General features: G+C 44.3%; 1 protein-coding gene across 6 annotated transcripts in view; it reads left to right on the forward strand.

Annotated features, from left to right (window-relative positions):
- The window catches only part of bcorl1 (BCL6 corepressor-like 1), a 30,213-nt gene extending 2,971 nt beyond the window's left edge, over nt 1-27,242 (forward strand). The window contains exons 1-13 of one of the 6 annotated variants that reach the window (XR_006007109.1): nt 9,882-9,983; nt 12,932-13,017; nt 13,113-15,722; nt 16,010-16,142; nt 16,478-16,948; nt 18,461-18,648; nt 18,912-19,178; nt 19,274-19,440; nt 20,017-20,162; nt 21,692-21,769; nt 23,191-23,362; nt 25,400-25,952; nt 26,606-27,242. Coding sequence is in view for 4 of the 6 variants with exons in the window: in XM_041944063.1 (XP_041799997.1) it covers nt 13,012-13,017; nt 13,113-15,722; nt 16,010-16,142; nt 16,478-16,948; nt 18,461-18,648; nt 18,912-19,178; nt 19,274-19,440; nt 20,017-20,162; nt 21,692-21,769; nt 23,191-23,362; nt 25,400-25,748 (4,587 nt within the window). In the remaining 2 variants the exon portion in view is untranslated. Of the gene's footprint in view, nt 1-6,223; nt 6,355-9,881; nt 9,984-12,931; nt 13,018-13,112; nt 15,723-16,009; nt 16,143-16,477; nt 16,949-18,460; nt 18,649-18,911; nt 19,179-19,273; nt 19,441-20,016; nt 20,163-21,691; nt 21,770-23,190; nt 23,363-25,399 lie in introns of those variants that run through there. The other 5 variants (XR_006007110.1, XM_041944064.1, XM_041944062.1 and 2 more) reach the window with 5 other exon arrangements.
- The last annotated feature ends 671 nt before the right edge of the window (nt 27,243-27,913 follow it).

The raw sequence follows: 27,913 nt of genomic DNA on the forward strand, positions 1-27,913 counted from the left end.
CGTACGCATGAAAAGGCGCACATTCACTCCTCTCACTCGTTCCTCAGAGTGCTCCTGCGCTGCTGTCAGTTATATCTGCGAGTGTTTCTGCTGTGGTCTCTGCATTAAATGTAAATGGATCTGTTAAGAGCTCAAAACTGAATTTCTAAGCTTCACAGTTGCAATTCCCCTGATAACTTCTGCTTTGAGATATTCTGGCTGTGTGTGCGTGTGTGTTAACCTCTTTCTCTCAAGCTGTGGGCTTTGAGTGTGTTTGTTGCTGTTTGAGGAGCCTTAAAGTGTGCATCAATCAAGCAACTTTCCTATTCAAAGTCTCTTTAAATGTCCATCTCGCCATAGTTCACTGGTGCGGGCGTGAATTCAGCGGCAGCTCATTGTGACGTACAATTTTTGCACCGAGTTTACTTCCTCTCGTGAAATTGTCTGCATGGTCCTTCCATTTTTAGTCATTTTGACTGTAGCTCTCCAGTTTCCTTAGGTGCGAGTGAGGGAAGGGCAGAAAGGCTGCATTGGAAAATGAGGGGATGACAGCTGCATCTATTTATCATGTGGGGTACAATAGCACACCTTGAGAGGCAGCCAGAGCTTGTATTCTCACTGATCCTGGCTCCAATACTGCGGGCCAGAATTAATAGACAAGCCAGATTCATATGTGGCAGGATCAAAATTCAAGAGGCTCTAGATGTATTCCACAAGCTCTGAATTTGACTGACATGCAATATGGTACATGCATGTGATACTAGAAAGCAATTATTTACTGGCGTCCAACGACATTTAAAACAAAAGATGAATAGCTAAGCAATCATGAAAGATCAATGTGAAGCTCTAACTATTAATTTCATTCATATTTAATCTGAGTATTTTAGTATCCGAGTATTTCCTCCCTTGATCAATTAATCACTGTGAAATATAAGAAAAATGTGAATAATAGTGAAATATGTCCATCATGATTTCTTAAAACCCAATGTGACATTTTCAAATAGCTTATTTTGTCTGACCAACAGACCAAAACCAAAAGGTACCCGCATTTGATAAGATGCAGCCAGAGAATAATTAGCATTATAGCTTGATAAATGATTGAGAGATGAGTCAGTAATAAAAATGTTTGCTGTTTGATTTTCTGTCAATTAACTAATCAATTAAATGACTAATTGTTGAAGATCCAAATCTGTGCTCATAGTCTTCTAAACAAAACTCAGGCTTGTTTCCGTACATCAGACAAAGCAGTAAATAGTCCTTTATGATCTTATTTTTGAAGTTTTAATGAAATCAGTGTCCATGTGGTGTGACATGACGTGACAGTATGGGTTTTGGCTGCAAATCGCCTGACTTTTCTTCCATCAGAATTCAATTAAATGGCCTTCAGGCTGCCCTGTACAGTTTTCTTGTCAACAAAGTTATGTTTACATGTTTACATTCAGTATTTCAGCAAAAACTTATTATGTGTCCTTGAGGTCTAAAAAAACCACGTAATATAAATTTTTTTCATCTGTATTTGCTTCCCGTCTTCTTGCCTTTGTTATCTCATTGCTTTATTAAAAATTCCCTGTAGAAGTTTGTGTCGGGCATGAACACGAACGTGCAACCAGGAGGTGTTGTACTTTAAACGCCCGTGTTTTGGAGATTACAGGCACAGTGAATTCAGATTTTTGTGGTAAACCACCTGAAACTACAGGATCACATTCACACTTGTCCAATTTCCAGTCATAAAAGTCTAATGTGTTTGAATTAACCACGACTCCTTTGAATAATCTGAGCTTCAATAGGCGAAGGATGCCCACTGTCAGTGGTAACCGTCCTTGTTTGGTGCAGAGCAGTGCGGACTCTCTACAATCAGACATCGTGACTAAATTAGTGCTACAGTGGGACTCTCTACTGTGCAGTGTGTTCCCAGTATAACAGGGAACACCGTTTGCTGTTACACGCCCGTGGCCGTTTTGATAGCCCTCTTCTTGCACACACTTGTGATTCCAATAACTCTGCAGACCCTGCAGAGCCTCTGTAGACAACCTCACTCAACACATACAGCACATGCTATCTCTGTTAGGAGTATCCACCTCCTGAATGTCCATCTTACTCTTAATGGTCAAATTCATGTCCTCTTCCTTAGAAATAAGAACAATCGCCTGCCTTTCTGTTTCAGACAGTGGCACATCTGGTATAAATAGTGGGTTCGGTAAGATTACAAAAAACATTTTATTAATAAATCTTAGTGGTGTCTGGCCCTGTAGGTAATTTCAGTTTTGTGTGCCAGTGTTTTCAAATACCCTCCTTTAAAACTTCTGACACCACCCCAATAGAATCAGGGTGAATACAGTTTCATCTGTGCTGCTTAGAAAGTTTGTGAATTACATTTGAAAAACTGCAGTGTCCCAGTTACTCGGGATAATCCACAGACCTCACTGTCAACAGTCTCCATAGGGTCTGTTTCTTCACTAGAAAGTTCAGTGTTTCCAATGAAGATTGCTCACAGTGAGGTCTGAGGATTATCCGCAGTAACTGTGGTATCGTTTCAGGAAATACCTGCAGAACCCATTCGTGCACTCTTTTTAATGGGCGACGGCTGCAGCACCACTTCAATGACAGTAGTGTCCATTTATGGCAGAGGATCTGTCAGGTAATGTCCTGTATCTGTGGCTGTTGTCTGTAGAGGCCTTTAGTTTGCTGTGGCGCCTCTGACTGTGCTGCTTTACGTGAACATCTCAGGCACTGCTCCAGTATCGTCTCTTGAGGCACAGGGAGCATGGCTCGACCTTAACGGTGCAGATGAGCTTCAAAGGGCTAGTGAGACCATGTGCACTGTATCATAGACTTGTTGCACTGAGATGTGGCCTACCTGACCCTAGACCACTGCCTTATTCCTTCTTGGCATATTCTCACATCCCACCAGTTAAGTCTTGAGCCCTTTAGCTGGGCCTTTACCTTACTAACAGCAGCCCTGATTTGTTCACTGACATAAGCTACTTTTACAAGCCTCTAATAAGTTGCCAGGATGTCCTGACCTCAGGTGTCCAGCCCAGGTATCTCTTTAAGTGGTCTGTGAATTACGGCAAAAGAGTTCAACAAAAAAAGACAAGAAAACTTGATTCAGAAGAGCTTAACGTGCATCTCTGTCACTGATGATTATTAGACTTGTTTGTGCTCCGGTGTTTTTGCCCGACTCCTATATTTGTACTTTTGGAACATTTAGTTTGTCTCATTTAGTCTGTCTATGTCATGTTGCCAAGAGAACAAGGACTAGCTGCTTCTGATCCGTTTACCATATATGAGCTCCCCTCAAACACCTTTACAATCTATGATTCATTAGTGCCACAGGTTTTGCTGACATTTAGAGGCTAAAATTTCTGCTGTTAAAGACGCTCTGCATGTATTAGATGTCATATCTGCAGGTGATGGCAGACACTGTGTATGTGATTTAATTTCGCTACACACAGACATCCCAACATCTAATGACACCTGTGCTCATTTGGCGTCTCTTCCAGCGACATTTTGCAATTTGATCATTAGTATTTTATTCACACAGGAAATGAAGAGAGGCTGTCTAACCCCTGTCCAAAGCTTTCCATCACAGCAAATCCATAACGACGCCCTTTTACAAAACATTAAACAACACTATACCAAGTATTACAGACATTGCAGCCCAACTGGTACAGGGTTTTTGAGGCTGATACCGATACAGATGTTTTAGAGTTTGAAAAGTCTAATAATGGTTTATCAGCCAGCATTGCTTTTCTTCACACATCCCATCACGTAAATATTAATTTTGATGAGATTCCCTAAAATGTGTGTTTTTTTTCAACAAGTGCAACCAAGAAATGTACAGGGCTGGACAGTTTACAGTGAAATTAAACTTGTTGCCATACTCTCTGACAAACTATACAATGACGACGCTGTTTGAAAGAACATTTTTGGCATGTGTGTGCTTTAGTTTCATGTATCGGCTGATGCATTCACCCATTTATCTGCAATCAGCTAACACTGGTCGATAAATTGGCTTGGCCGATTTATCTGTTGGGCTCCAGTAGAAACCCAGCAGGAGCCAGTGTGTGCAAGTTCACACTTCACAAGAGCTGGCTCAAAGTTCAGCTCTCGCAGATTAAAGTGAATTTGTTCATGTTTACAGTTCACAATTTGAAATTTTTAACTAAGTAAAAAAACAAAACAAAACTAGCTCTATACTTATTTCTTCCATTTTAAATTGAGCTGCAAAGGCTACAGATCTCCCACAGTGTACAAGTCTGTCTACATGTTGCAAGTTTAACTTGGGTGGAGGAACTTGCAGCTGTTGGCTCGTGGTCTTAACGTTGGTGAATAATTTCTTGTGGTCATCATTCACTTGCAGATAATTCCCAAGACTGGTCATCTCGATGTGTGCGTTCAAATTAGTTGCTGGTGTAGTTGACGTTCTGACGTTCTCTGTTTTTCAGAGCCAGCAGGCACAATTTGCAGAAAAATTTGAGATATTTTCCATTGGAATCTGTATAAATTCGTCCATAGAACTCCTTCAGATATTCACTGCTGCCTCTGAATTGCCTGTTGCACTGGACAAGCCGGCATGAACAATCACGTAGCAGCAATTTTTCCCCATAATTGCGACGTCATGACCCACCCTACTCTGCCTCTGTTGGCCACTGCTTGTTGCCTTTGCATGAGGAGTGAGATTGGTTAGGGCTAGGGTAAGAATATCAGGGTAAGCCAATCACAGGCAGAGTAAGGGGGGTCATGCCTTCTTCATCCAGGATGCCATAAAACACACTATGTGAGAATCATTAACTCTTGTGGGAGTTAACGATGCCCACTTTCATATTTATTAGTTGCAACCAAGCAGCAACCTATTGGGTATTTTAAATAATGCCAACACATTAGTGCCAAAAACTGCAGTTCCCCAAATGGCCACTCCAAGAGCAGATTAATCTCCATAGACCCTCATATTAAAATGCACAACTTTACAGCAGAAATAGGCATGTTTACAACCTGAAAAATCAGTTTTGCTCTCTTTTGCTAATTTCCCATTCATGACAGCTGTACGGGGGTGAATTTTTATGTAAGTATTCTGAATTCTGCTAAGGTGTAAAGTTATGCATAATTGTCGGCGTGTCAACGTTTTAGCAGCTTCATTCAGCCCGCCTCAGCTCCACCCATGCTCCACCTCTTTGGCCATTTTTGGATTAGCCAGGCCCTGCCAAGATGGCAAAAGCCAGAGCTACTGTCACCGAGCTTCACAGTGGCTCTTCAGCAACATGTGGGTGATGTCACAGAGACCACGTCCATGTTTTATACAGTCTGTGGTTGCAAACGGATACTTTCAGTTCACTGTTCACCAAAAACACGAACACATTCAATGGGTTGTTGGTGTGTTCATGCACAACGCCGCCAGCACCTGTGGTGCAGGCTACACTTTCTCCTTTTCTTAGAGCACAGTTACTCGGCAGTCAAACATACTGTGTGTAAAGTGCTTGGTCAGTTATAATGTAGGTTTACTGTAACCTACATCTGAATGGTGCAGCTGTGTCATGTAGCGATAAATAAATAAGCATCATATCAGTAATATCAGAGGTAACAGTCGCTTCAGACAGGTGCTCTGGCTCAGTTGCCCCCCTGAGTTCCTGGGCCCCTGAATCTGTGCCCTGCAGGTTCATTCAGCCATTGAATCAGACATTAAATGCTTGATGTAACCATTGCCTAAGTTTGGCTTAAATAAGATACTGGGTGTACTTGCCAATTGTTAGACCCTTTGATTTTAAACACTTGTATTATCTCTTTCTTAAAACATGGTTGGCCCCATTATAAATTGAAGTCTGTGTTGTGCCATGATTTACAGGATATTGTGCAAGCCTAAATGGCAAAATAAGTGCTTTTGATATTGTGGCATTTAAACAGTTTGCAAATGGTGATTTTCAGTGTGACTGCAGACCATCAATATATCGTTCGAGTAATGTGAGCTCCGTGTAATTGGACTTGACACCTTTTTAAATGCCATCCAGGCAGAATATCTAAATCTTTGTTTAGGGGGCTAAAAAAGCGAGACAATGCGCCCTAGAAGGACTATTTATGAGACTCCAGCGAAGTCCCCTGCAATTAAAGATTCAAACCCACCGAGCACCAGTCTGTTTGTTATTCACCTGTAGGGCTTTACCCGGCGCTAGGACCCAGGGTGCGCGATTTTCATCTCCAGCTGCTGCAGACCGAAAACTGGCAATAAGGGAAGATCGCGAGGACAAGCCAAAATTGCATACTGTATTCATTCTACTTCAAAATCACATCCCTGGCCCCGCACGGACGCCCCTGTGGAGACAACAATAGCTTGTTGCGCTGTGTGCAGGCTTTGTGGCTGTAGACAGCTCGGAGCGCAAGGTAAGACGGTGCAATACCATGCGATTACTAATAACAAAGGCGTTACGGGCGAGCAGGGGGCATTAAAGGGGGCATTGCACAACGCTATTGAGGGCGAGTAAAACTCTGCCAAACTTTGACCTGGATATCTGTATTTTCTAGTTGCTGGCGTGTTGCGGGAGCCACAGTAGTTGCGGTGATGTCTCGCTGTTATCCCACGGCATTATGTAGGATCGTGTCACATGTATGGACAGCCAAGTTGTGTATCGAGATGACATACTTGAGTCTGCTGTCCATGCGTGTCGGCTGTGGATGCAGCAGGCTACCCAGCCACTGACACGGTAACTGGATTTGAAGTGATGCGTTTCAATTTCGGACAGATATTTAACATCAGCTGGACGGCGCATCGGGCCATCCATTAACCTGGCAAATAGGAACATCACCCTTCACTGTTTCTGTGATCGGCTGCCATCCTCCCCCCGTTTATTGTAGAATAATTCATCACTTATACCAAGATGGAAGAATATTGCGCTTGATTTTTACTCAGCGTTCACCCCCCCGCCGCCTTCCCAGCCTCGACATTCAATATTGACCAGGTGAACCACGAACTTAGACGGGACATCCTCGTCGCTGTAAACCATGGCGGCCTAAATAGGGTCGATAATCTTCAATATGACTCACGGAGAGATGACCATGTATGCCCACTTTGAAGGCGACATTCTTCAAAAAGCAGGCCTTCGGAATAAACAACGTGCCTTCATCTGTGCTATATCGCAGTTGTCATAGTGCATGTGCCACATCCCTGCTCGGGAGATTTATAATTGCATGCATAACAAGTTTTTTTTAACCCCCACAGCTTCAGACATCCGATGTGGAGCCTGTGAACCAAACTCGTCTATAATTGGTGAAGCCCCGAGCAGCCGGTCACTACCGGGATAGCTCTTGCGCGGTCGTTGAGGTCTCCGGGTTACCCCGGCTCAGACACAATGCGATGTGTCAGCTGCCGACTTTGTGATACTCCCGCATTTATGCCGACACGTTTCTCTACTGCGCTCCTCGGCTTTTTTCACACCGATCGGCGTTTTTTGGCTTCCCAATTTCACGTTTGGCCATCTGTCAACGATTTGGCTGCTTGCACGCAGCCATTACTGAGCGAATGGCGAAGGGCATGTTCGAAGCTCCCACACGCCGATCCGCTCCGCGATAGGCAGGCAGCGAAATAGTTTGAGCTCGCGCTGCTCTCGGCGGACGGACGGGATCGTTTGCCCTGCACCGCCTTTAGTGGTCAGGGACGGCACGGATCGTTCACGGTAGTAAACAAACTCTTTCAGGCACACGACGATGTGAGCCTCGCTGTGTGAGCACGGTTATTTCCTCACCACCACAAGTGTTGAGAAAAGTAGGAAATTTGTTGGCCTAAAGGAGCGGATACCCTTGTAAACAGCAGGCCTGCACCGCTTTCAGGATTCAGGTAAGACAAGTGGCCTAATTACAGCAGAGTAACCTGTGCCGCTTAACTCCCGTGCCAAAATGTGATTATGGAAAAGGAGAGCTAAATATCCTGTGGGTGTTTATCTTTGGGGGAGAAACAGACTAAGTGCAAATCCTCTGCAGACCGAACAGACTGATTTCATGCTCCAAACTTTTATCTGTTCAGCTGTGTGTGACTGGGTGTAACAGATGTGTTGTCATTCGTGTCACCGTTGCAGTGATGAGTTGTTGGTCCCCCTGTATTGTTCCCAGCTCCTTTGTGCTTTCCAGCAGTCAGTCAGAGTTAAAGGAAGGAGAGCCTGACCTCATGTTTCACTGTGTTCACTTGTTCAAAGTGAAAATATTGACAAAGCTGTAAGCAAAGGTGGATTTTATTCTATTACAAATGATGTAAATATGATATTACCTCCAGGAGAGGTGCCTTCATATTAGAGCTGTTTCATGTCCATATTGCCTCATTCTGGTAGAATAACCCGCCTGTCCTCTGTGGTGTTACACTCAGCGCTGAAGCATGTTTGGATGATTTCAGTATGGATTGAAGGCTATTGTCTTGAATGGGCACAGCTTGTCTTGATTTTGTGTAAAGTCTGATAGAGAACTAGAATAAAAAAAATCTAAGCTTTATCCAAATTGCAGTTTTGCTCGGAACTCAGACTTCACTGTAGAAAATCATGTAAATGAATCCAGTAAAAACCTGATCTGACCTGACGACAGGAAATGTGATTTTGACACTCCGCGCTGCAAGATGTGAATGACGGCGAACTGAACATGCACTGCAGAGTGAGCAGCACTCGTTTTGTTCTTATTCATAATCAGTGATTATCAGTGGCCTTGCAGACTATATGTCTTCACACTGACTAAACCTTGGCCTGGAGAAACCAAGGAAATCATGGCGGACCTTACAGTTTAGTATTTGACATGAATCCAAGGATGTTAAATTGTCACGTCAGCGCATGAGTTGTCTTTATTTTGGATTAGTTGAATTTGAATCTTTTGGGCGAAGGACAGCAAGAATTTGAGGGAAATTTGCAGATGAGAGTGATAATATTGGCTCTTCAAAATCCTGATATCACTTTTGGTTTGCAAAGGAATGTGGAAATGGTTATGCAGCTCATATCATATAAGCCGGGCTAAGTAAAGGGAAAACTGAAGTGAGATTTAGCAAAACAGCCGCCTGTCACCTTGCGAGCAAATGTTTTCTTTCCAGAGCTTTTGTTATGGAACTGAAGCTCAACATTGTCAGGCGTAAGTTATATCCATGGCATCAATGCAAATTACCAAAACTTATTGTCAAACAACATGTCTCTCATAGTTCTGGGTTTTGAAATCCTCACAAGAATCAGGAGAAAGAGACTGTAGTGTGTCTCCCCCTCTTCAGTCTTCTCTAAGCTACATCAGCCTGCAGCCTACAGCATGCAACTGGAGTGCCTCCAGCACCCAGAGCATTGCTTCCCCATGTTAATTCCCCTGCAACAGACCCAAACCTCTCCCACTCTTATATATATATATACACACACACACACACACAATTCCGTTTAGCAGCCATCACCCACTGCCCTGACTCTGTTAATTGACCTGACCATCACTGAAACGCAAATACCGCTGAGTGATACTCCGAACCTCTTTTGGTTTAAAAAAACAAAGAAAACAACAACAAACAAAAAAAAATCAGTTTATTACTTCGTTACCCTGATAAGCCTTTTCAGTTTAGCGCACCGTTACACTCTTTGGTCGCGATCCCCCATTCCCCTTGAGCGGCTGGAGCCCGCGTTGCATGCCGGTACCTGCAGTCCTTACCCCTCCCAGCCTCTCCAGCGTCTAATCCTGGGCGTGGATAGCCGAGCACTACATCTCCCATGCTGTCACCCAGCACCCCTCTGCCCCTCGCTCTCGCTCCTCGCTCTCTCTCCCACCAGACTGGAGACTGGCGATACGAAACGGACTGTCTTGACGACCCCCCTCCCTCCCTCCCTCCTCACCCTCCCCTCCTCCTCCCTCCCCATCTCCCTCCCGCTCCCCCCACCCCCACCCCCCCGGACTTTTTAGAACCGAAAACCGTCGAGATTAGTGAGCAGCCGCGGACGGCAGAGGCGAAAGGCTGGACACGGCCGTATCCGAGTCGTGCCTGTTCGTCGTTCACATGCCATCTGGACGAGCGGGTTCGTAACTGTTTGTGTCATTAGACATCTTTTACCTCGCCTGCTCATTAGCCGGGGAATTATTGAATATGTCAGAGAGAGACAAGAGAGAGTCTTAAAGGGGGGGCGGAGAGGAGAGGCTCGGTGGGTCGGCGGGGGCTCCGCGAACGCCTTTTAACGCCGGAGTGCCTCAGTCAGTCCACCAAACGGGCCGATACGGGAGGCTGGAGCACTCCACGTTAGGTCGGCCGGGGATACATAACAGTAGCCCGCCTCAGCATGTGAGCCACCGGGAGCAGCGCGGCGGCTTCGCGGAGTCTCCGCTGCGCAGGGAGCTGGGAGAGCTCCCCGTGCTGGAGGTGGTGGTCAGTGGACTTCAACATATTGTTTGCCCCCCCGTTTTGTGGCCACTCCAGCAGCGCGAGTCTGTGTAATAAGTTGTGTCACGCAGCCGTCTGTCAGTTGTCCAGCTGGCTGCTTTCTTTTTTCCCATTTGCGAGCAACTCAATGTTTGTGTGTTATCAGTGAAATTGGCTTGTTAAAAACAAAAAAACCGGCAAACTGTTACTTTGTCGGCTGTTGTCGGCGGAGTTGTGTGTGTTTTCTGTGCGGCTTCGCGTTGATGTTGACTTACCTTATCAGGCGGAGATGTGTCACATTGCCACATTGTGTCCCCACGACGCAGCCACTCGTTGGGGGCTGGGGCGGGAGGTTGGGGGTATCTGCTGTCACTCGCCGTAATATACCCAAACATCGGCCCTTCATCGGCTCAGTCCACGCTCGTGTTCAGGTCAGAGGGGAAGACCGCTGAGCTCGTGCTCCTTTGCGGATGGAGCGATCACCTGAGAGCCGGCTGCCATTCCCTCATTACGGAGACTGCTCGCCATCTCCGGCGAGAGAAGCTTTCCAGAGTTTTTTTTTCCTTTTCCGCGCTGATACTCATAACAGAGCCTGTTTTCAGAGTGCCCCCATGCCACAGCGTGCACGCGGTCTTCACTGTGCACTTTTCGGATGTGACATTGGGACGTGTGGTCTTTTGTGTCGTGGGCTGGACGGTGAACCGGCCGGGTGAAAAGTAGGCTACAGCAGAACAATTTTGGTGTCTTCGAGGCTGGTCCCCCTCCTCTTCCTCCTCCTCCTCCTCCTCCCCTCTCAAAGGTACTGTCAGGCTGGACTTTGTTTTGTCAAAGCGCCGTTGCCCACGGCGTGTGTGCGGACTACTGCATACATTTATTGGCCTACATCAGAGCGGATGAATTCAAATGTTGTGGCGGAGTCGACCGCGTATGATCGCAGCACAAAGACAAACTAGCTGTGAGCAACTGTTGTACGGTAATGAATGCGGACCCTCCTTGCACTGAGCGGTATCTGCATCGCTGGATCCCTTTCAGTCCGTGTTTGCAGATTCCAGCAGAGATTGGCGTGTCAGTCATTACGTGCATCATATTCGTTATGTTTCACTGACTCCAGGGTGAAGCGGTTTTCCATTTCCCTAAAGCTTTGACAGAGATTTTGTGTTTTTTTTTTTTTTTTTTGCCTCATCGCTTTTTTGTAGTCGTCTCATCTACTTGCAGATGCGCTCGCCTGCGCTCACCTCTACCTGCTGCACACAGCAGATCTGGCGTGTGTCGCCGGTATATGAGTGTCTGAAATGGTTGTTTTCAGATTGCATCCAGTTAGATTGACTGTTTGTGCATCAGTGTTCGGAATTATGTGTATGGTAGGCATTGTTTTGTAATGGAAGGTATTCTGTTGCGAAAACGTCTTTTGTGTGAGTTTCTATTGGGAACAATGGGTGGAATTTCATATCTGATTTTAGATAAGACAGATGAGCACTTAACACTGCCTGACCCTTTCATTAGAACTGCATTTAACTGCGGCTTTATTAGTTAGCAGTGGTAGCCAGTAGCAAAACTTCCACTCACTTCCAGTTACTCTCTTTTCACTGGTGCGCGTGGCTGGGCCAGCACATAACACACTGAGGCTGCCGCTCACTAATAAAAGATCATTTGAGCAGTCACAGCTGATTGCCTCATGGATGGATTACTGAGTGGGCCTACCAGGCGCAGGCCCAGGGGCCCAAGGGGTCGCAGGGCATAAGCAAGAACCACTGTTTTAGTGAGTTATGTATAAGCATTTGTTACTGGAAAGCCGTAGGGCTCAGTCAAACCATCATATGTTTTTTTCCTAAAAAAGCTGCACAGTGCAGACTTAGGCTTTAAAAATAATAAGCACTGTGTTTGACTGCAGAACATCCCTGCTTGATGAAAGAGAACCTGCGCACTGATTATTTTATTAATGTTTTCCTATATTGCATGCATTAGTATTTCATATGATTGTATGTGGAGGGGAGTGTCAGCGTGTATCTGATGTGGCAGGAAGGTTTGAAGAGGATTTGGACAGCCTCTCTTCAGCTCCAGTGTGAACAAAATAGTTTCAGCCAGTAGCAGAACTTTAGAGCTAACCTGAAAAGTACAACGGAAAACACAAGTGAAACGGCTGCGAACAATGTGAAGGGGTTGATCTGGTATTTAGGAGTGGCCTTTTACGTGTGTCTGCAAGGGGCCCGTTGGCTCATAATCTGTCCATGTTGCAACTGATGCATTAGATCTCATTTCCACCACTGAATATCCCACTTTTATTAAAGATAATTTACTCTCTGGATCGATTGCTGATAAATTGTTCGTAATCTCTGCTTGCAAACAAATAAAACTAAAGGGAAGAGCAAGGCAATGGCGTTCTTAATGTCTGCTACCCTAAATTGTCTCCCCGCTCTGAGGAAATTGTAACATATCTGGCCTCCAAGCCTGTCTCAAAGAAAGGAAGTTTTCAATTTCCCAATGTTGGTTACTCTGAATTATTTGCTGTTGCGCAGAATAGGATTTATTTCTTCACAAAGGATTAAATCAAGGTCTGAACAGCACTGACAGCAATCATATTAAGTGTTCTTTTTCTTGTGTGTCCTGCAGCATATCACTGTATTTCAAGGAAAACTCTCACCTGACTGACTTCAGCTTCCCCTGAGGCATGTTGTGATAAAGAAACACCTATGCAGGTAATTGTTTTTTCATTGCAGTTAGATTACTAGATTAGAGCATCTTTCTTCGCATCTAATTAACACTGGTCTCATGAACTTATCTTATTACTCAGGTGGATCCTACACTAATGAATGTAGGGGATGGAGGCACGGTGAGCAGAGAGATCAATGCTCCAAATAAAGCGTCTGCTAGTATGGTGGGAAATCCCCCCCAGACGCTACCCCCTGAGTTCAGAGGAGATGTTACCCTCAGTCAGCAAAACAAGACCACTCCAACTACAGACTGTAAGACAGCGAAAGCCTGCTTGGACACTAGCAATTACAACCACAGCCCTGAGCTTTCCCCACCTGAACAGCTCAACAATGCACCAATGTCCGGCTCAGGCCTCACCGGCTCAGAGAAGAAAGCAGACAAAAGGGCTGAGGCCCCTAAACCCATGGTTGATGGCGCTGGGGTCTTCCCCGCTCCTCAGTGGTCAAGTGGTGTAAAAGTCAGTCGGGACGACTCACTCAAGCCCTGTCACAGCAACGTGACAGCCAGTAAGAAATCACACCCGCAAACACAGTCTGTGCAAAGTGTTCCACCTGGGTTTCAGTGCTCCGCCATGTTTAAACCAGTCCAGCCTGTTGCCTTCCTTCCTTCCACTAATTTTTCCTCTCCACTTTGTAAAATCACTATTCCACCAGCATTGGGTCAGATTGCAGCATTGAGAGAAGCCACAGCCAGTCAGTTTCAGAAAGACATTCAGCCTCAAAGCTCAGGTGTTGGAGGGACACCTCTCATGCGGACCTATCCCTATCCATTCTCTGTGGGCCGAACTCCAGCTGCAGAGAAAAAAGCTGGCACGTTGACGTCGAAACTTAAATCGAACCATTCATCTAATAAGAATGCCAAATCTGTGGGAGAGCATAAATCTTTAGCCTCAGTGGTAGCCTCACCAGCTATTGCCCTACCATTGCAGCACCCGTCATTAACTTCTGCAGCGCCCACCTGCTATACGCTGTCTCCCACTGCTGCCATTTGCTGTGGCTCTGCACTGGCCAGCATCACCTCTCAGAGCAGACTGATGAACCATGTGGAGAAAGGCAACAGCATAGACAAGACAGTCGTGGGGTCTCTTAAAACGACACCCCCCTCTGCTTCAGAGGACCACACAGCTTGCTCAGCGGAATCGAGAGATGTACCTCTTGATTTGTCTGCGAAATCGAAACGTCCAAAATGCATAAGTGACCCTCCAGTTACAATGATTGAGCCTCATAATAATGAGTTGAATCGAGATTTTCTGAACTCAAAGAGGACTCATTCTACAGCTTATAGCTCAGCTGTGCAGTACCCTGTCTTACCCAACACCCATAGAAATGGATCTCATCAAAAGCAAATAAATAGGCCTCAGAATCACCAGGTCCCAGAGCCCAAACCAACCTGGGGTAAAGGATCTTCACAAGACCCCATAAAAAACATCCCGGGAACTTATGTAGGCGTGGCTAGCCCCATACTGGCCTCTACTCTGCGGGGCAAAGATGGAAAAGGGACGTTTGCAGATGAATTTCAGAGTTTTGCAAAGCAGGAGTTTATATCTATAATTGACCAAGGAGAACATCTGGCCTCAGGAGGAAAGAAGCCATCCTGTCTGATGAAGGGCACCCAACATGCTCACAGCGTCAAGCATGTTAAAAACACCAGCACAGCCATAACTAAGAACTGTCCCTCTAAGGGAGCCCTAACGACGACACTCTCAAGCTCTGCCAATGCTCAGATTCATCAGAAAGCCGGACCCGGCAAAACGGCGGTGCCATTCTCGACCACCGTTGTCAACCCAGCTTGGCAGCCGCCATCTCTTCTTCCGCACCAAACCTCGTCTGTTCAGAGAAAAATCACGCAAGGATCTCCAAAGACCAAGGGCGCCACGGTGACGGAAGGATCTAAGTTTCAGAGTGCCCACCACAGCCCGTCCAAACCTGAGGACGATAAGTGGGAGAGAATCAAGTCTCCCCTGTCGAACCTCGCGTCCATCGTAAAGCAGCAAGCTCTTGAAACAACAGCGCTGGCCAACGAGGGTAATACTCAAGCCTCGCCTGTCGCATCGAGAAAAGCTGATGTTCTGCATCCACTCACTGGGAGCCAAGACACCCAACCTAAGCATACACCTGCTTTTGAATACCCACCATACTGGTCTGTGGAAAAATGGGCTGGTGTGCCATCTCAAGGGGATTCAACTCAAGCTATGAAGAGACACGAGAAGGCCCGCGCCGCAGAGCCTGTGGAGAATAATATCGAGTTAGCCACCAGTCAGGGAGAAGATGTGGGACTACAAGCGAAGCAGGGCTCCTTGAAGCCTCTTGCCCAGTCTCATCTCTTTGGGAGCAATGCGTCAACAAATGGGAACAGGATGGAAAGCAAACTAGCCCAGGTGTTGGAGGGGGAGATATTGAAGAAAGAAAGTGGGGCGTCAGACAGCCCTCCCGGTGACAAATTGGAGGGCATGGTTGCGTCTATTCTTACCGGCCAGTGCGCCGGGGGAGGCGACAAGTTTGAGAAGAAAACAAACGGAACCAAAGAGGAGTCGCCAACCAAAGCAAAAGCTGCTGCCATCAAACAAAAGAAGACGAGCCCGAAGAAGCCAGCGAAGGAGAAGTCACCAACAAGTCCATCAAAGAAAGCTACAGGAAAGAAAAAGAAAGACACAGAACACACTCCAACCAAAGTGTCCTGCCAAAACAAGGTAAATTATCTGTGTGTATGGTTATACGTCCTCTTAATGTCTAAAATATCGTTCATTTTATTATTATCTCCCTTTTATTCAATTTTAAGGAAATGTTTATGGTAGCGATCACCCTTTTTTAAAGATTTTAACCGCCGTATTTGCCATACAGAGCTTCCTTTCATAATGTTAAAGTACGACTTCCAAGGGCTTATTGGGAGTCTGCTACATGGTCTCCATCACCATGAAAGCTTTGTGATCAATAGCATCCAATACAGCGTCCTCACTCTGTCCCCTGTGTATTTCAGCAGAAGAAACAATGTGCACCTGTGCTGGAGCAGAGTCTGTCAGTGGGAAAACTTCCCCCACAGAGTAAAGAGCCGCTTCTAAGGGACAAGATCAGCCCCAGCAAGGCTGAGCAACCAACCCGCAACAAACCAGGTATTGTCTTTGTTTCTTACAATCCTGTGGCATTCACTGCCCTGGAAAGTTCGGACAGTGCGGACAAATTTCTGGTGTTTATCACAAATGTAATGGTGCTCTCAGATGTGTCAGACATGTATGCTTTTGTACAGCGTACAGTCAGACTGGGTTTCTCATAGCTTTGGCTCTGCAGACAAATAGCCTGCAGTCCGCCTCAGTAGGGTGGCAGTTTGTGAATTAAGCAGGCAGAAAATGTCACACGTATTGTCTGAGTGGCATTTTTTGGATGTCTCAGTCATACTTCTATGCGCAGGAGCTGGTGTGAGTATAACAATCAAATGTGATTTAATCAGTTACAGATCGCGGCAGCAGTCCTCAGAGTGAAGAGGCTCCCGTGTCTCTCAGTGGCTCCGCTGTATCCAGTAAGGAGGCCGACACGGCTGAGTCCTCCTTCCCCAGACTGAGGAGAGGACGACGGCGAGCTGATGAGGCTCGACTCGACCTCTGGGGTTTCGCAACGCCTTCCCCTCCACCCCCGCCGATGCCTCCTCCCCCGGCCTCCCTGCCGCCCGCACTGCCTCCCGCCCAACCAGCCCGCCGTCCAAGAGGGAGGCCCCGCTCAAACCCCCTGCCAGAGCGAGCCTTTCAGGGCAAGGGCAAGGCAGCCAGCACGGACAGTGAGACGCCCAGCCATAAGAAACGCCGGCGCTGTCGTAACAAAAAGTATCAGACTGGGGAGTACATCACTGAGAAAGACAAGCTGGAAGATGGAGAGCGCATCAAGGAATCTGACTCCCTGAGACAGGACAGTGGAATTCCAGCAGGTACGCAGTTTCTCTCTAGAGATCAGTCACGTTTTCAGTTAACTGTTTCCAGCCCAAGTTTTAATCAAAAGGCAGCTGTTAGTTACAGATATGATAAAGACAATTTACAAGATAAAGTTATGGTGTAAAAACTCCAAAAACCGAGTCTTCTTAGTATTTTTGTACATCCAATAGCTGATTTTGTGATTAGGGCTGCAATTATTAGTCGATTTGTCAGTAAATTAATTGACAGAAAATTAATTAGCCACAATTTTATAATTGATCAATCATTTAAGTAATTTGTGTAATAAAACCGTGAGGATTTGTTGCTTTTCTCTGGTTTTACGTTTGTGTGAACTGAACATTGTTGACTTGTGGACTGTTGTTTGGACAAAATAGGGCTTTTAAAGATGTAAGCTGGTGGACATTTTAAAGCCCAAACCTCTGACATTTAGGAGATCAAACATTCATCAATGAATTGTGAAAATAATCAGTGGATTGAATTATAACGAAAATTCGTATTAGTTGCGGCCTTTAACAATGTAATCATTGTTTTAGTTCTTGAACTACACCAAACATTAGACTGTAACAGCCTCACAAATAAGCCTGAATTGTTCTGTTTTAATACCATTAGATATTAATCCTTTTTTGGCTGCTAACCAGACTAAGTGACAAAACATTTGGCTATGCTGGCTTGTGATGGCCATTTGTCATTATTTCTGACGCTTCATAGACTAAATGATTTTTCATTCTCTGAAAACAAAAAATCTGATGAATGAATCTGCACTGACAATAGTCACTGGGTTTTTAGGAATCGGTCACTATAAAATGAAATACATATATAAACGTTGAATTTTACATTTCTGTGTTTTTGCCCTAGATATTTCACCTAAATATATGGTTTTATTATTTTCTGAACACCACAGGGAGGCAAAGGTGGTCAGATTCAGTATCTGTGAGCCCTGAGTGTGTTCATATAAATAATCAGTTTAGGAATTAAGGATAAATGATTTAGAACTGACCATAATAAAGCTTCACAGGAGGCTTCTGTGGTTAAAACATATGTAAAAGACATGGGAAAATACTTTCACATCTTCAGTGGGAAAGCAGTGATAGCACATTCAAAGATTATGAAGACAACATACTGTATATATGCCATTTACATCTTATATTCCTGTACCTGTTGATGTGGGTAAGACACATATCATGAGCCTTATATGTGGAGAATTTACAGAGATGTGGCAAACCTGAGCACAGGGTTGCAGAAAGCAAAGCAAAGTGGCTCGTAGACTGCAGTTACCCTGTTACAGCAGATAAGATGGCTAAGCCAAGGGCCATTGGTTCAGGAAGTACCACTCTGTCTGATGTTGGCACAAAACACCATCTAAAATACACCATGTTCCATGTCAGGCTCTGCAGACCTATAGTGGCGTCAGTACTTCACAGATAAAATGTTTGATGTTGAAAGATTGTTTGTGAATATTTCATTTTGGTACTGCTCGGCATAACCCCCAGGCCAACTTGTCATTACAGAGCCACAGGCGGATCAGTGTCCGAGTCCCACTGCCTCAAGTCCCGATCCTCCTCCGCGGAGACCCTCGTTCACTCGCTCGGGGTCGGTCCGCTACCAGGAGAGCGAGGTGTCTCCAGAGTGCAATGACAAGCCTTCAGGGAAGAGAAAGTTCAAAAGCAAACACTTATGTGACAATGACGATCAGAAGGTGAGTCGCTTTGCTGATGCTGTTTGTGGACTTACAGCATGTTTCAAACCATACAGGCCTGATAACGTACACGGTGCCATGAATATATTAGCTTACAGTGCCCTCCTGTGGCTAGATAAATGCTATGTTTGTCACATTTACGATGGCAGCAGGTTTTATACTGCACAGGTCCTTGATAAGTGGAACCCATTGCCTTAACTTGGCAATGCATTACAAGAGATTCCATTTCACACAGCGCTCTAATCAATAACTCTGTATTTTAGATTAAGACCAAACGCAGCAGCTTGGGCAAACGTGGTGCCTCACTCGCTCTGGATGATGATGGTGCTGATGTAAAAAGAACAGCTAGCCCCCCACCCACCCCAAAAAGTTTGCCGTCATCTCCATCTAATAAGAAAGGCTCATCGGGAAGAAGCAGCGGTTCAGAGTCTCCCCCCAAAAGGCCCATTCCCCCAGAGGTTCGCCGCCTGATTGTGAATAAGAATGCCGGGGAGACCCTGCTGCAACGTGCTGCACGCTTGGGCTATCAGGTAGAATTTACATGTTTTGTATTGCTAGCATGAATTAACTGCAGTAAACCTTGTGCCCCTTTGAACCGTGTTGTCTCTGCTGCTCTGTTCTGCAGGACGTTGTTCAGTACTGTCTTGAAAAGGACATCAGGGAGGTCAATCGGCGCGATAATGCCGGTTACACAGCTCTCCACGAGGCGTCCTCTCGAGGCTGGACTCAGATTGTCCAGATGCTGCTGAAACACGGCGCCGACGTCAACTGCAGCGCCCAGGACGGAACACGGTGAGGCTTCGTGGTGCATGATTTAGAGTCGTGGTGCTGGTTAGTTGAATTTATAAAAATCATTTCTCCTGTGAGGACTTTGACATATTTGAAGGTTATTTCTTGACCTTCGCAAACAGTATGTGTAACAAAAAACTCCACTTAACGTTGGCTTACTTACCATCTGTCGCATCTCACAGTCTTTGTTGAGCAAATGAAGCTCGCTAAGATATCATGTATGGTCATGTTCGTATAGTAAACACATGTATTGCATTTGTTAGAAATGTTTTTGTAATGGAGCGATGTGTATTTTGTGGTTAAGAATATTAAAATCAAAATATTATGGTTGCATGTCTTGGTGAGATGTTTGGCAAGACCTCCTGTTGCCTGTTTGGGCCTGTTTACTTTTACAGTTGAACGGTTACACAGATTTGAATTAATCATAGGAAAGTATTAGAAAGTTATTCTCACTTTTGCTTTACTGTAGTGCATTTCTCACATAAGAGCATATACAACATGTTTGCAAACAGATTCAGATGTGGTCTACAGGTGTACAGTCCCTGAAGGGTATTTGTGTTTTGTTCATTCTGTCTTTAGGCCTCTTCATGATGCAGTAGCGAGCGATAACCTTCCAATAGTCTGGCTGCTTCTGAACCACGGTGCAGACCCGACTCTGGCCACCTACTCCGGCCACACACCGGTCAAACTGGCTCACAGTCCGAGCATGAAGACCTTCCTCACAGGTAGCTCACGTTTTTTATCAGCCACCTTTGGATAAACAGACACAACGCTGTTTTACTCCGGGCTAAATTCATTTCTCACATCATCAAAAAACACTTCAGATACAATAAACAACACATCACAAAAGCTATAATAAAGCTAATTGAAATGAGACACGGAAATAAATAATAAAACATGTATTGCCAACTTTACAGTCACTCAAGCAGTGTGTCAACACATTAATACGCTCTGTGCACACTCCCACTGCATCACATTTGGCACAGTGAGCAATTGACAGTACAGGCTGCATGCAGCATACTGTATATGACAAATGAAGTGAAAGATATTACTCCACATGGCATTAACTGTTCAAGCTGCTTGCTTTCAGACCTGTGACTCAGATTCTGTAGCTGTTTCATAGCTGACCAAAATTGAAAATGTTGCCCAAGTTAAAGGAAACGCTGGAGTTTTAGCTGCTGCACTGAAAACCCCTTGAAGGACCAACAGCAGCACAGTGAAAGTTAACCTTGACACCTTGTTTGGAGGTTTGAGTTCAAACTGATCCAAAATCGCTGCAGGTCTTCATCTAACCAGATCACCATGACTTCTCCTCCTTTTCCTGTTTCTCCTCTGCAGTGTGTCTTTTTTTTTAAAATAATCTGCTGAATTTTTATTTGAAAAAAGCTGCAATAAAGTAATATGTTTATATTAGTATATAGAAATCAATATAAGACTTGAGTCTTGTCACAGGCAGTTTAAATAAAGCTTTCACGCTAGAAAAACATGTATTGTGTGTTGTAAAAGCTTCTAATGATTTGATCAGTAGAAAAGCCAATGACTGGTCGAGGAAAATGCTTTAAATTTACTTCCCCATTGTCAACCTGAGCCATAACTGAGCCAGGCAAAGTTTCAATTACACATTTGGCTTCCTGGGAAACTTCTGGCCTGTGTGACTCTCCCTTGCAGGTCATTGTGCACCAGAGGGAAATCCTCCTGCAGCTTTTCATAGCTTTGTAGTTTATTTTCATGGTGTTGCCCAGTTTTCAGGGTCTTTCTCCAGCACTCAGCCAGGTTGTGGAGAGCGAGGAAACATCAGTCAGCAGCTGTCGCTTCGCTGCTACTGGTGTTTCTTTAACTGTCAACTTGGCGGCAATATCAGTGTTTACTGGAGAGCATTCGCCTCACACATTGCATCTCAGGTAAACAGAGAGATGATGGCTCAGCAGCTAATACAGCTGCACACACGCACAGCTCTGATGCCCAGTTTTCTTTTTGCATTGGAAGCCACAAACAGCCGCAACAAACAGAGTGTTTGACAAAGACAAACTGCTGCTTTAGTTAAGTTTCTGATACCCAGCACTGGTTTTTATATTGCTTTTGTTTTTATTTAAACTACTGCAAAAAGCTATCGGACATTTTGCTTGGTCCTGACAAGGGGACAAGCATTAAAGTCAAGGCCTGTCTTCATATTTTCATAGATTTACACATCAGGAACATCAAGGAAATGCAAACTTAACTCTAAATATAACACACAACACTGTTTGTTTCACAGAATATTTCACAGACCTGGAAGGCCGAAAGGAACAGGATCCCAGTTTGCCCTGGGATTTCTACAGCAGCTCCCTGTTTGGTAAGAAGCCTTTAAATTATAGCTGGATCTGTCTTTATGTCTGCCAATCAGTCAGTCCATTGATCAAGCAAATCTTCTATTCCACTTTGCGACTGAAAGCTCATTCCTCCTCCGAGGAAGACGAGTTGAGGCTCATTGGGCCAATGACCAGGTTACTGCAGGGAGATTATTCTGGTTTTCAGGCTGAGCTCAGGCTCAGCCGTCGGGAGGTGGAGGGATGTTAGCTTTGTGTACCAGCGTCAGTGTTGTGTTGTAAACAGCCACAGGGAGCCAGTTCTCCAGTGGAGGGAGAACAGGATTAGAGTTGCATGGAAGGACTAAAGAGATAGTGGACTGCAGCCCTCTGGATAAACTGTAGAGACAAAAAGAATGACGGTAGAAACTTCTATTTGCCCCCGCATCGAGGACAAATGTCTATATTCTTCTGTATTAGGTTTTTTTTATTTATTTTCCTCCTCCAACTGCTCTCATCTTAAAACTATACCTAGAATAATTCATCTAATTAAAATTTAATGCTTTGGTAATAATAAAGAAAAGAAAACCAAGTTTTCACAATGTGCATTCAGTTACGTCTATTATTCTTAATTTATTACATCAGTTTATCACCACTCTGCTAATCTAGGTTTTTCCCCATCTAGCTGCATATATTTTATACATGTCATTGGTTTGTGCAATTTATGTTCTGACTGTTCCAAGTTTAAGTCATTTAACTTGCAAATTATTCTCTTTTCGTGTTGAAAATATAAATCTTTTCATGGAGGATGATCATGCTCACCACCGATGGGTCTGCACATTTTAAATCACCCATAATACGGCCTGCATGTCCAGCTCTGCTGTCATATGACAGTCTTTCCTCCCTAACAGCATTTTTCTTAATATATTAGCAGCCCTGATGCCATTTTTTGTTTAGTTTGTTAATGTTGCTTGTATATCTGTGAAATATGAATGATTTAACAGTTTAAATGGTTTAATTTCTCTCCTTTATGTTGTTTCTGGTGATGCCTTCTCACAGAGTGTCTGGAGATAAGGATAATGTATCTGGCTCACTAACTTCCCGTCACAGAAAACATGAAGCTTTAAACTATCTGTTCCATTGTGGCTAAGTCTTCATATCATTAGATGCATTGAATTACACTCTGCTTACTGTCACATCACCTTACACTTAAATTGATTAAAAAAAACACTCCAGCAGGAAATAATCCTTCAAGATATGTGGCCATGTGTTTCTGTGCAGGGTGTGATTAACTTCAAGCTGCGACTGACATCATAAAGTTTGTATTCCTTTAACTGATCGCAGCGTCATCAGCAGTCATTCAGTCAGTGAATGGACTGTCCACTAGAGGGCGTCGAAGCCCTGTTCACCTAAGCAGCTCGGTCTGTCCGCGGGCCGTCTTCTCACCTCAGTGAACTTCCCTTCACAGAGACCGACCAGGAGCCGTGCTGGGACTTCTTGCTGTCCGAGCAGAACCAGGAGCTGGAGGAGATCGCAGCGGGGAAGACTGAGCCGGACTCGGACAAAGATTGCCTTCTGTTTGAGTTCTCCTCCGAGCCTCTCTTACCCTGCTATCATGTTCAGGTGTCATTAACCCAGGGGTGAGTTCACAAAGATGAATATTGTTAGCAAGAATCAATAGAAAGTAATGGATGCCACCACCAAGGCTGCACAATCCTCTAAAGTTTCAAGAAATTTCAATCTGCATCCAAAAATCACACATGGTAATGGCTGATTTTTAGACAATACCATAACCTGATAATAATAAGGTTGAGTCACATGCTTGAGTTATGGCTGTTTGAATTAATTCATTGACTCTTGCCACCTACAAACAAAACAAATTTTACTTTTCTTTGATTGTTTATGTCAAGTAACTGATGATAGAGATGATAGATAATGGAAATAGACTCGGCACTGTCTCAGTGATTTGTTTGGTTGGTATTTACATTGAGTACAGATGTAGATGAATAGTCTGTTAAGAAGTAAGCATGGTTTAGCTTGTTTAAATTTGAATACAGTGTGTTGTTACTCAGGAAAGGCTCTGCTGATACACGTAGAGAAAAATGCTTCGGTGTGTTGCAGCTCCTGCATATAAGTTCTAATGTGCACCTGGTGTGATCCAGATTGAAATTGATTTGAAGTGATTTAATGCAGTGCTGTTACAAAACCTGTGAGCGCAGTGGCTGAGATATCATGATGCTTTATGCCTAGTGTGGATCAAACTCCAAACAAGATGGATTCTACAATTCCCATATTGTATATAATCTCCATGGTTCGACCTGCCTGCCACGTTTTTCAAACTCCATGTTCTCAGTTTGCGTCGGATGGTTTTTGTTTAGTGTCCACCTTATCACGTCACTGGGTTTCTTTTCCTCACACTTGTGATCCTCGTGTGTAAAATTTGTGGAGTGCCCCCTTAAAGGACCTCACTCATTTTTAACAGGTTAAGCTGTAACTATATTGAGATTGTTGTACGTGGAGGCAGCCATTATCAAGAGAGGTGTCCCAATCAAAGTTTTTTGGCTGACAAAATGGCAAAGTTCAGTAAAGAAATGATCAAATTTGTTATGCCTCATTTTATCCAGTACCAATCCATTAAAATATGCTCACATCAGCCCCTGATACCAATCATTATAATCAGCTCTGGACATCCCTAATTATGATTACTGTGCAGCTGTGTGTTCTTGTGAGACTCAAGAATGAAGCGTCACCTGCCAAACAGCGATGTTTTCAAAGCAGGAACTCTGAAAGCGACGGCCTGTTTGCTTTTCTCTGTGTCCACATTTACTTCATGTTTGCCCTGCGTTTCATTTCCTGATATCGTAGCTCAGGGCTGCTTTTGTAGCCGTTAGCTCTCAGTCTTGATTTCAGAGCTTGATCTCAGCAGCGAGGAGAAATGCTTTTGAAGTGTTTTAACACGAAACTATGACTTGGTCTGAAGAAAATTAGCAGTCTACATGCTCACTGAGCTGGATTACCAGTCTGAAGGAACTTTCAAGTGTCTGCCAGTCGCCTTTCGTTCTCTAGAAGACTGAAAGTCAATCTGAAAAACCTGTCAAAAACATATTTTAAAGTTTTAATTGGGCTCAAACGAGTAAAAACTTTTAAATTATTTGGTGGAAAATTGTGGGATAAGATCATTAGTGTGTGGTTTTAATGAGTTGACTGCTTTGTGTCTACCCTACCTTCATCAGTTGTTGCCTCATACAGAGAGGCGTTTCTGCTAGGGTGGACAAAATAATAGTAATAAACACCTGTCCAAGTCTCAACAAAAACTGAACATTATAACATTCATGATTCACTCTCTGTTGTAATAGACTGCATTAGTTTTAGATTGGTGTACCTAATGAACTGCAGCCACTGAGTGCAGTTTCCTTTGCAAATGAGATCTTGATCCCAGTGAGACTGCTTAAAAAAGTTTAAGTAACACATTTTAAACTTACCCATGGTTTTTCATGTAATTTGTGTTGTAATCTCCAGTAGAAATGCTGAGGTTTCTATCTGATTCTCCAGAAAATCATCACTTACAACAAAAATTAAATAAGAAAATAATGTGTTGATTTGCAAATCTTAAATTTTGGGTTTCTTATTAATTACTTTAACCTTTAGCTAATACCGCACGTCTGCCTCTCTTGCAGCTTTTGCAACTGGTTCCTCCTGACGGACGTCCTGAAGCGCCTGAAGATGTCGACGCGGATCTTCCGGGCGCGCTACCCGCACTTGGAGGTGGTGAGCGTGCCGTGCGCTGAGCTCTGGAGGCAGGTATCGGTCAGCCAGGTGAGCTCCGCTCTGGCTTCGCCCTACGGAGGCAAAAACAGGGAGGAGGAGGAGGAGGAGGAAGAGGAAGAGGGACTTGTGGATCTGGTGCGATGTGTGCCAGAGCTCCAGAGACTACTGGGCTCCTCCATTCACATCCTGCAGGAGGACGAGGAGAAGGAAGAGGAGGAGGAGACACTGACAAACACAGGGAAGCCTCGCAGCCGATAGCCTCCCTCTCTCCGCGCTCCTCCGCAAACTGTCGCTTTCAAGCGTGTCAGCCCGAGTCCTTCCCTGCAAGCAGCAGCTCAAAGGAAACCTCTCCGTCCATTGTAACGAGGGTTTTAACTCCAGCTACAGTACAGACTTGACACTCCACCTATAACCTTTGACCTCAGACACAAGGTGATTAAGTGATCACAAGGACCTGCACATGTGAGTGGTCGGTGCTGGAAAGCAGCTTTCAGGTTCCTATCTATAGGTATATTTGAATACATGAGAACTATTGAGCAAACCGTTTTTTATTGATTATGTATGTACATGGTAGTGTATATGTATATCTTGCCATCAGGGTTAACACATTTGGTTATATAAATGTATTCTTGTGGCATAGGACGGATTATATTCAGGACTGTTTGTTTGAGTTTGTTCCTGAGGGAAAGCGATATTTTTCGACGGGAGATAATCCAAGGCTTTTATCTTGGTGAACTCTTGCGTAAAGCTAAGACGCTTAAGTCAGGGAGGCCACTGGCCCAGATGGTTTCTCTGTCAACCTGGGAGACCTGGAGACCTGCAGAGGAGAGACCACGGCACATAATACTCAAACATAATCACCCGCTCACATCAGAGCCTCATTTCCCCTTCCTCCTGCGTTTCATTTTTCACTCTTTCGTCCTCCAGAGATCGCCACTGGATGGACCTCTAATAGCTTACGGTGTTTATTTCTCCTCCACATTTCACAGAGTTAGCCCGGGCAGCACTGAGCGGTCCAAGTCCCCGCTCGCAGTATGAAATAATGTCTTTTTGGACCTTGAGATTGAGAGTTTGTTTACAGAACTGGACAGATAGTAGTGTTCTCCACTCCCCAGGTTGCACTCCTCCTGGACTGATACAGAATCCTGTGGATCTGGCTCAGAGGATAAGTCGGACCGTCTCCGGAGTCCAGAGCCTGCTCCTGTGTCCGAGGAGCTGAGACGCCCTTTTAACTGCAGCCACGACTGTCCCACCCCCCCAACGTCCCAATATGGTGTTTCCAGATCCCAGAGTGCTTTGTGTTGCAGTGTTTTATTTACACTGTTTGTTGTGCTTAATTTAATAGTCATTAATATATTTGACCTCTTGTGTATCTGACAAGCCTATCTATGAAAAAAATGCTTTGTATGGTTGGTGCTTCATTTTGAAATGTACTTATTAGGATCCCTTTATTCTGAGATTCTCCTCCCTCATTCAAAAACAGTATTTCAAACAAGCTAAAGTACAGTTTTATTGTACTGGTGCTAAAACAGATTTTGTGTTGACAATCAATGATGTTTTGGTTTGAAGTCACAAACTAATAAAAGATATTTAAGATGAAGAGACTTAAGGTGTAAAGAAAAGTATAGTTTAGTTAAAGAAAACGGGATACAGCAAGACTGAAAGACTGAGCAGTGTGTGAGATCTTGAAGAGCCTTTTATTTGATTCTTTTATAAGAAATCAACAAGAATAAAGCATGATTGTGAATCATAGTTTTTATCTCTTTGTTTTGTCAAGTGGATAATAATAGAATTGATCATTAGAATGACTTGAAAGCTCATCTGTTTTGCCTCAGACGTTTTACAGGACATTGTTTTAAATGACAGATTCGCCATTATGATGAAGGTCCAGGGTGTACACCATGCGATCACCGCGCCGCTGGTTCAGCTCCGGCTGGGTCACCTGTCTGTCGCTGCTGCATAAAGGTGAAAAAAATTGGAATAATTAAGATGTGTCATGAAGTAGAATGTGCACACTGTTCTCTATTTCCACATTTTTTTTAGTGGCACGAGGCAATGCACGAGCCACTATTGTAATCTCTCGTGTTTTTCTTCTTATTTTTCATTTTCTGACAGAATTTAGGTGTGTAACTAGTCCCGCAGCCTTGAGAAAACCCTCGCAAATATATCAAAACGTGCGGCTCGATCGGGAATGGTGTGCTATGTACTTATGGCAGGATTCATTAATAATTCACAAAGTTATTTGCAAAAAACTGTGAAAAATTTCCCATAAGAAATGAATGGGAAATTTCCTCAAACTTCAGCCTTTTTCAAGTTTCCGCTGCCCCGCCATACTTTCTCCTAGAGACTTAATTCAAACTTTAAAACGTAGATAATTTTGTCGGCTCGAAATGAACCTCAGCTCACTTTTTGATATCTCTTAC

The sequence above is a fragment of the Chelmon rostratus genome, chromosome 9, assembly GCF_017976325.1.
Source record: "Chelmon rostratus isolate fCheRos1 chromosome 9, fCheRos1.pri, whole genome shotgun sequence".
NCBI lineage: Eukaryota > Metazoa > Chordata > Actinopteri > Chaetodontiformes > Chaetodontidae > Chelmon > Chelmon rostratus.